The sequence below is a fragment of the Apaloderma vittatum genome, unplaced genomic scaffold (genome assembly GCF_000703405.1).
Source record: "Apaloderma vittatum isolate BGI_N311 unplaced genomic scaffold, ASM70340v1 scaffold1253, whole genome shotgun sequence".
Classification (NCBI taxonomy): domain Eukaryota; kingdom Metazoa; phylum Chordata; class Aves; order Trogoniformes; family Trogonidae; genus Apaloderma; species Apaloderma vittatum.
Genome location: NW_009708344.1, coordinates 1 through 9,417, shown reverse-complemented (window position 1 = coordinate 9,417; position 9,417 = coordinate 1). Strand labels below are relative to the sequence as shown.

Sequence of the window (9,417 nt, the reverse complement as noted above, 5' to 3'; positions counted from 1 at the left end):
CTCCTCCCAGTTTTGTGTCATCAGCAAACTGTCATGTACTTGCTGAAGAAAGCAGAAGTGAATTGTGAAGGAATAAGATGGACATTTTTTTGGTTTTCTTTCTGAATTCTCCAGCCTAACACCTCTTATGCACAATGTTCCCAGAATGGATATGCATCTTCATTGTCCAAAGCAATAAATAGGATAAAACAGAGCAGTGAAAATAAGTGTGCCTCAAACTAGGCATCTTCACAGCAACAACAGCTGCTCAAGTTTATTCTCCACTGAGGAAGAGACCTTGTGTTAAGAATATTCATCCGAAATACTTTCTTAAAAACAGAATGTGACTGATTTTTTCTAAACAATGCGTAATGACAGAATTTTCCTTCCAACTTGCATTGCTTCAGCAAGAAAGAAACAGCTTATCAAGGTCTGCTCAACCAAAAGACATAAATGCACCAACAAAGTATTTCAATTGCATGTGTCTGTATGTTTTGTATTGCAGCTTAAAAAGAGTAATGTTCTCAAATCCTTGCAATTATAACAGCAATTCTGCCTTCCTTCTTAGGTAGCTCCTGTTTTCTCCTCAAGCAAACAAATCAAATCCAAATCATTCTGAATAACTGAAATGCACGTTGGAATGCAATTTCTTCTCTGCCAGCTTTACTTCTAATGTCGCTTTTACCACATGTTAGGAGTGAGTTACAATCATCATTCTCAGTAATCAACCTGTTGATACTTCCATAGACATGCTACTCCTCCTTTGTCACCAGAGCATCCCAACTACAGTTTATATATCGCAGCTCTCTCAAACAAGAAGTAATTTGGCCGAAAGTCCATCTTATGTAATGAAATACCTTATATTTCAGTATCTATCCATATTATGTTACTTTGCACTTGGTACATTACGTTTTAGCTTTTCTAAAACTGACAGGTAAGTTTCAAAGAGCAAAAAATATCTCCACATCTACCTGCCAGATCAGGCAGGACCAAACAATTACAGTAGAACATGCACTAGAATAGCTTGCTACAGCACGGAGGAACATCTAAAAGACTCTCTGCACTCCTCTGAAGTGCTTCCTTCCAGAGCAGTTCTTACCTTGGTCTGGATCAGGGATTTGCAGGCATTAACACTGAATCCATCAAATCTGAAGTCCTCATCTTTAAAGTCTGATTCCTCAAAAATGTCATCCTGGCTCTCTGAAAAGTCCTAATAAAACATAGTTTACATTTTCTTTATGAATTTCTATTTGATCTCAAAGCATATAACACAAAGAAAAGTTTCCCACAAATAATGACCACTAAATTTTTCTTTCTGAAGTTGTACTTTGATTTATCATGTGCCCTCCCCTTTGCATTAAACCAATTTTATGCCAAAAAAAGTTTTACACAGATGAATCTAATTGTGAATTAATAAAAAAAGCCATTTCAAATTAAAATTAGCCTTAACCTACACCAGAAAATAGCTGAGAAACACATCTTCCCCAGTACTGTTAAAAGCAATATGATTTACCAGTAAAAGAAAAGACATAACAACATAAATTTAAGCTGCCTGGGCATAGATTTAATGCCAGCGTATCTATGGACAAGAAAGAAACAGAAGGGAAGTTTAAGTATGTCGGAGAAATGTCTCCCATTCTTTTACGTGACAGTTCTGTAAAAGTGACTTTCAAGTGCCTGACAGGCCCTATACCTTCGGCACTGTCGTTCTGGTTTTATGTAACTTTCATGAAAGGTTAAATACGTCCATAAAACCATAATTGAACAGAGTAGCCTGCTGCCACTATCAAATTATACAGAAAGAGTTACTTCTGAAAACCATGTGACTAATTCATGCCAACTACATAACTAACCAATCATCTCCGCTAGCATTATCTTCTCAAAACAAGAGTTTAGCAGAGACATTTCTTTTGGAGATCTTTCAATACTGTTGGTTTGGTCTCAATTCAGTTTAAAACATACTCTCCCTCAAGCCTTGCAATACCAGATAAAATAATCTGAGGAAAAAGGAAGTGGAACCCATTTTCAGTTCATATACAGTAAAAATATCCAGTAATTACTTTAACAGACTCTCTAATTCAAATCTGATTTCCACTTAATGGAATTAAAAGCTAAAAATTTTCTCATGCCCTTAGCAAAAAAGAGAACTATCTTTACTACACACACATCTGAAAGCTAATCCTGCAGCTGCACCAACACTGAACATACCACCTAATAACAAGGCGCTACATAGTGGAGATTTCAGTGCACAGATGACAAAAATTTGGCCCTGTGCAATTTCATAGTTACTTACACATAGTGATGAGAAAATACAGGACAATCAGTTTTTAAAGGCTCTCTGTAAAAATAAAAGTTGACTAACTCAGATCTAGTTCCTCATGCATCTGCATCTATAGCTTACATAAATTCAGATTCATAACTGAGACTTTATGCTGGCATACCAGCAAACTGTTGTTCAATTACCTTTTGATTTGCATCTATTCCAAGAACACTCAAGAGGTTTTCTTGGCAATGAGATTTACTCCAGGGATGTCTTAAGCTGGGGGCATTATCAAAGTCTCTAAGTGTTCTCCATATGTTTCCAGAATCAATGCTAGGAAAGAAAACACGATTTGAGGTTATAACTGGTACGAAGTTTTCGGTGACCATATGTAACTTAATTATTTTCACCGCTCACAGTCGTGTGCTAGCCTACCTTGATCTAAAAAGCAACTTATCTTAAAACTCTTTCCACACTCATTAAAATTATCAACCCATGTACTAATAAGCTTGCATGACAACTAAAAAACAATAAGTCAACATAACTGTTTGGTCTTTTCAGATAAGTGCATTAGAAGTATATTTCAGAGATGGTTTTATGCCAACAAATTCTTTTATTCAATTGCTTCTGTGAAATGTGGGTGGAGTTCAGCCCTATTAATTCTGCATTTTGCATTTTCTGTCTCTCAAACCTTTCTCCTTCCTATGAGCCACCCTTCTCTGCTGCAGCGGCCTGCTGCTCAGGTGGGTGACCTGCATCTGCTCTGGACACGTATGTACTACAAAACAAGCCAAAGGCACACACTGCTGAAGCAGTGAGATTTAAGAGTTCCCTCCACACTGTACTTTAGTTTCTCACATTGCATTCACTTTATATAAATCCAGTTGCTTTTTGCTTAATACAGGGTGCAATTATCATCAGTCTCAGTTATTCACCACAGATTGGGGCTTTTCTTGTCTGTAATTGTCTCTATGTTATAATACTGGAGTCCCTGTTACATAGATATTGTATTTCTTCACAAGTTTGAGGCCAATTAAAATGCAGTGCATATGCAAGGAACTTGCCAAAAGGATGCCCACATTAAATGTTTTAACTGTGCTTCTCGTGATTCTTTATGACATTTGTAAAATCATGGCCAGTCTGGTCCGGCTTTTTAGGTACAAAACCTCAGATGTACACAAAAATAACTACAATACTGTTCAGTAACTGCAATACTGCTCAGAAGCTGCTGATCCTTCAAAAATATGTAACAAATCTAAAACTGTTCCAGCTGTCTTGAAAGAAAACTAAGTTAATGATACTAATTGCTATTCACATAATGCCAGGAAAAGCCAGGTGCACCACTGATTCTGAAGCACACCTGGTTAAACTTGAGAAGTTACCACCTGGAAAAACTGAGGAGGAAAAGAAAATTTAAAAAAAAGGCAAGTGAGTTGTCAGTAAAAGCAGCAGCAACGCTCTTGCCTCAGATGATGGAGAAATAATCCGTATGTGTTGCAAGGAAAGGACAAGTGAACAGGAAGAACAGGCTGCCTGTTGGGTGTTCTGGCATTCCAGAGGCTTAGTCATAAGAAGGCACATCAACATCAGAAAAAACCCTAAGCAGGAATTTGTAATTCTGATATATTCCTGTCCCTGTTCTCCAAGGGCTAAATCACAATCCATTTCCTTTAACAACACAATACAAAATCGGCAAGATCTATAATGCTGCAGAGTATAATTATTAAAAAGATCAAGTCCACTTGCAAGTACCCCTGATTTTTAAGTCATGAAGTAAACAGTGTAATTGCTGATGAACTTTTTAATTTATTTTTTTTAACTATTGATCTAAACTCTTTACCAAAGTTGATTCTTCGTAAGTTCAGGAATCCCAGTATCTTCGTTATTTGTGTCAAGTACTTGATCTAAGCTTCTTATGCTCTCTCTGGATTGTGATACAAAGACTTCTGGAAAGCTCAACTTAAATATATCCTCATAGCTGTGATTTGCCTAGAAAAAAAAGAGTTTTATTACATACGTTATACAGGCCATCCTCACAGTTCACAAAGGACATAGTCCAAAGACTACAAGGTTTCTAGAGATTCACAGAATCATAGAATGTCTTAGGTTGGAAGGGACCTTAGAGATCATCTAATCCAACCTCCCTGCCATGGGCAAGGAGGCCCTTAACTAGACCAGGTTGCTCAAGGCCTCATCCAACCTCACCTTGAACATCTTCAGGAAAGGACAGCCGCAGCCTCTCTGGGTGATTTATTCCAGTCTTGCAACCCTCATACTGAAGAATTTCTTCCTCAAATCCAATTTAAACTTCTTCTCCTTCAATTTAAATCCATTTCCTCTTGTGCTGTCACTGGACATCTTTATAAAAAGTCTCTCTCCAGCCTTCCTGTAGGTTCCTTTCAGGCATTGGAAGGCAGCTATTAAGTCCCCCTGGTGTCTTCTCCAGGCTGGAAAGCCGCAGCTCACGCTGCCTGTCCTTATAGCAGAGGTGCTCCAGCCCCTGGATCATCTCTGTGGCCTCCTCTGAACACACTCCAACAGATCCACGTCCCTCTTATGGTGGAGACACCAGAACTGGATGCAGAGTAAAGGGGGAAACTCACCTCTCTTGATCTGCTGGCCAAACTCCTCTTGATGCATTATTGTCTTGAAGTTTCATGTTAATATTAACAGCACAGAGGGATTAACCTCATAGTTCATTCCACGTCAAAACTGATGTTACAAATGAACTCGAAAGCTCGTTTTGCTCATGAACACACCTAATTCAGCCAAATGTACCGTAACTACTAAATGCTGTAGTTACCAGTAAATGCCTACACTGTATAAGTCTGCATAAAAGCTGGGCTGTGAATGTCTCTATATGCTTGCATTTGCACCAAAATTTTTCAAGCCTATGTTAAAAATTAGAGCCAGCTTTATGTACTTGTTTCTCCTCCAGCAGTGAGGAGGAGGTTTGGAGGACAGAATATGAGTGATTCAAACAGGCCTAATGGAAGTAACAGGGTTATTTGAAGACCAAGAAATGCATATGCAAGGAATAATATGCATCATTTACATTCTATCCTCAAGGGATCTTATCATGCCACTTGGTCTAGAAGCTTCGTCCTTTCCTTCAAAGAAGGAATTACTGCAATTCTCTAAATCAAAGCAATTAATTTATTTCCGCACCCTGCAGAGGGATTGCAATCCAGGAGCAACAATGCTGTGTGGAAACTAGAGAATGAAACCAGCCAGTCTGCTCTCTTTGCCCAGCAATCAACAATTTAATATGAAACACATAAGTATGGCTACTCTATATTTTGATAGTTTCATTTAATTGTAATTCAAACAGCTGCAGCAAACTGAGATATTTCCACAGTTTGATTCTACTGAACTCGGACAAGTGCAGTGAGTACTGAGAGTACAGATTTAATCTAACAATTAGTAGGCAAAATCAACAGAGCTGGTAGAAGGCTTCTGTGCTTCTGAGCATGCTTCTAGAAATAGCATTTGTGCCTCACACTGCTCCCTCCTGACGTAAGGCATTGCTAAACTGCCTGTCCTGGAGGGATGGTCAAAGCTCCATAAAATCATTTGAATCTTCCCCAAAGTGCCATATTAGTAAATTATTTCAGTAGACTTAACTTACTACAGTAATACTATATGGAGGAGCAAGATGTCCGAGAAGCAGAATTCTGTAAAAGCACACTTGCTAAAGCATACATGGGGAGTCACAAAAAAAAAAAAAATTCTCTCAAGTAAGTACCAAAACCTAAGTGGGATGAGAGCTAAGGAAAAGTCAGGCAACTGCTCTTGGATTGAGGGGGAAATCACAGCCACAGAAGTGTGAATCAAGGGAAGCACAGGTCTGCTTTATTTGCAATATCTTTCCGTGATGTTACTCCAACATGTTGTATATAAGTCACTGGCTGACAGTTTAGCCAAGCCAGATGAAAAACACAACACTTTTTACCACCTTTATTGCTTCCAACTTCATAAGTGTTTCTAAAGCAAAATTTTGGTATATTTTCATTTACCTTGTAGCTTTGTACTAATCACAAGAATATGAATGCACAATTCACATCCATGCTTTTTAACTAAATCCTCTATATCCTATTATTTCAGAATGCTCCAGTGCTTAAGCACTGCTCTCACAGTGCTTAAGCAGTGCTCTCACAAAGGCCAGTATTTAAAGAAAATGAATAATCTTTGAAGTTATTCAATCATGTAAGCAAAATACCCAGGTACTGCAAGGAAATTAGTAATTGTCTTCATCTTAAAATACATGATTCTGCTCCAAACTGACATTGTTTAATTAACTGAAGCACTAGATATTGCAGGTCAGACCTCTGACCTCAGATATCTGTAGAGTTCCCTTCCAACCCCCTGGACTTATTTCTATCAACCATAGAGAAGACAGAGCCCCAGCGTGAAGAGTTTATGATCTCAAACAAACAACACAAAACCCCAGGGATGAAGGACAAGCTACACATATATTCGACACCTGAAGAAACCTCCAACAGCTCCACAGCCATTTCTGTACCCTGAGACAAGAAAAAAACAACTTGAAACTTTAGGCATGGTTAACTTTTTTAGCTCATACTGGACATTTCCTTATTTCTTTAATAAATGCAAAAATAATGCAAAGGCTTCAGCAAGATTAAGATCTGCTTTTGGAAAGAAACCAAACAATCTGCTCTACCCTATTTCAGCTCCAGTCTTTACATATTCCCTTTTTTCAGCATAAGATTTCTTGACCTCAGTTGCCAGTGTTACAAACAATTTAAACTCTCTGTTTATGCACACCAATAACCAGGTATCTGTGATCTCGCCTCTGTCATTGTCGGGCAGCTTGTCCTACCCACATCTTTGTGCTTTCCCTAGTAATGCCTCTACAACAGGCAAGGTTCCCAGGCAAGGGCAAGAAGGCCTGTCTCCAGAAAATCCTGTTCCATACACATCCTGAAACTTGTCTAGCAGACTACAAGCAGTAAGTTACTACTGCTGCTGATTAAACCTGCAGAAGTCATAGTCGATTGCTCTCTCTTTTTTCCAAATGTTTTAATTTGGGATAAAAGCAGTGAAAATTAGGGCTTTTTTTCTTATATTTGTAAATTCTTCTTTTCATTTTGTTACTTTGCTTCCTTTCGTGAGGAATGTTTGGTAAACGTGGAAAGGCATTAACTCCCACAAGGTATCCTTTTTTTGTACTGATGTAACAAGCACAAAAACTTACAGAGAATGTTACATTCTACGCTAAAAAAATTAATGACGTCAAATTATTTCAAGTCATTTTTTGTGTCATTAACTTCCAGTCACAAGCAGCCTAAAATTCCAGGAAGACCACCGGATTATCCAGGCCACCGGATTATCCATTATTAAGTTACAAAAGTTACTGGGTTTGCCATTTCTAACTCAATGTTACATTGGTTTATTTCAATCAGCTTACAGCCAATACACAGAATTTTTGTCCACCCTGTTTTTGTTACCCACCCTCCCAATTTTTTTTTCCTATACTCATTCTTGTCCAGCTTTTAAATTGCGTGTGCTTCAGCGCAAGGTTCATCGTTTATACCTGCTTACTTATTGTTAGTGTCTGAAGTAAAATAATGCATAACATTCTTTAAAGCTCTCCAGCAGGATAACTTAAGTATTTGTCACACACTGCAAAGAAGTTGCTTTTGTTCCACTTGAGTTAGCTGCAAAACAGCTTGACAGTTTCTCTCCCTGCACAGCATTATCCTCTATAGAGAAGACATTCAGATACAAATCTTGAGATGTAGGAAGCGGTAACACAAACATTTCTGGTCTTTGGTTTACTATTAACGCATACCTCATTTGAAGAGCTGGAAGACTCCTGTATCCCACTGTGCAGAGATGGCTCAGAACAAAACTGACCTGCAGAAGTGCTACAACGTCCGCTGCTCAAGTCTGTATCAGCTCTAGAAGTTTTTGTTGACTTCACCAAAACTTCGAGATTATGACTGAACCTCTCCGATTTGTCTAAGGACTCCTCAAAGCCTTCAAATTCCCCCCAGGAACTGCTGGGCTCTGAGGTGCTGTAAGTGCTCTCAGAAAAGCCCTCCAAACTTCTCCCTTTGCTGTTCACCACAGGAAGGCTTTGCTGCATTACTTCAAGATTAATAGTTTCTTCCTTATTTGTCCTTTCATTCAAGTCACAGTCACTTTCATTGAGAGACATACCACCTACTTCAACTGCTAGGTCTTTCAGAGACATCTGGTGTGATGTGTCTGTATTGGTAAGACTTTCTGCTGACAAGTTCTGCATCTTTGCTTAAGAAAAATTCATTTGAAGAAATCTGTACTGCAAAAAAAGGCTGCTGAAGTTCAGCTGCATTAGAAATTCAAGTATTCCCAAAACAGAATCAAATTCTTCATTTCACCCCAAAGAACAGTAACACCAAGAAAGCAAAACAGGACGTCCTTCAGCCTCTCCTCCAGTAATCAGCATGTGCATGTTATTCAATCTCACTTTCTGTGTAGGATATTAGCCTGCAAAGAAAGAATTATAAATAAATACTACTGTGATAAGGGCTGTGTAGGAATAAAGATAGCTGATAAGGTCGGTGAAAGAATGCTCAGGATAAAATAAACATATTCCAGTACTATAGAACTGAAAATCACTGTAGATAAAATAATTTAACATTTACACTTGACTATCTGCCCACGCCACAAGCAAGCCATTAAATTAGTGAAAGATATTCAGAAATCACTTAGAAGTTGTTGGATATTGAGCACTGATTAAGTACGAGAGACAAACTGAAATAATTATAGACAACAGCCAACATTTAGGAAATATTTTCTATAACTATTTAATCCCTCTCGTGCATGCTCAGACAGGGCTCTTTTTGTTGTTATGGGCTTTCCCTGCCCCGGCGATTACTGAGGAGCCGAATGTGATTCGCAGCAACCCCGGAACCGGCCGTTTAACCCTGTGAAAACACTCTGCTTCCGACTATTTAAGCAATTAAAACAGATTTACCGAGTTCAGTTCGGCATCTGTGAATTATACAGGCAATACTGCGTTTATAATTTGAGATTAATCCCATCTCCTTCAGCATCTTTCCCGCTGACAAGCTGCTTGGGGGTGGTTAGGAATTACGCTTCCGAAAAGAGTGGCCGCTGTCAGGTACCTTCTCTGCTTAACACACCGTGCCTTGGGCTTGTTGGCTTTTCCC

General features: G+C 38.6%; 1 protein-coding gene across 1 annotated transcript; it reads right to left on the bottom strand.

The window, feature by feature from the left end:
• Positions 1-1,078: 1,078 nt before the first annotated feature.
• Positions 1,079-8,507, bottom strand: LOC104267875 (chromosome unknown open reading frame, human C14orf79; the record flags this gene model as incomplete). The annotated part of the gene is made up of 4 exons (XM_009866507.1): positions 8,052-8,507; positions 4,080-4,228; positions 2,443-2,572; positions 1,079-1,189 (listed from the first exon to the last, which is right to left on the bottom strand). Coding segments are annotated over exons 1-4 (846 nt in total), but the record flags the coding sequence as incomplete, so codon positions are not given.
• Between the last annotated feature and the right edge of the window lie 910 nt (positions 8,508-9,417).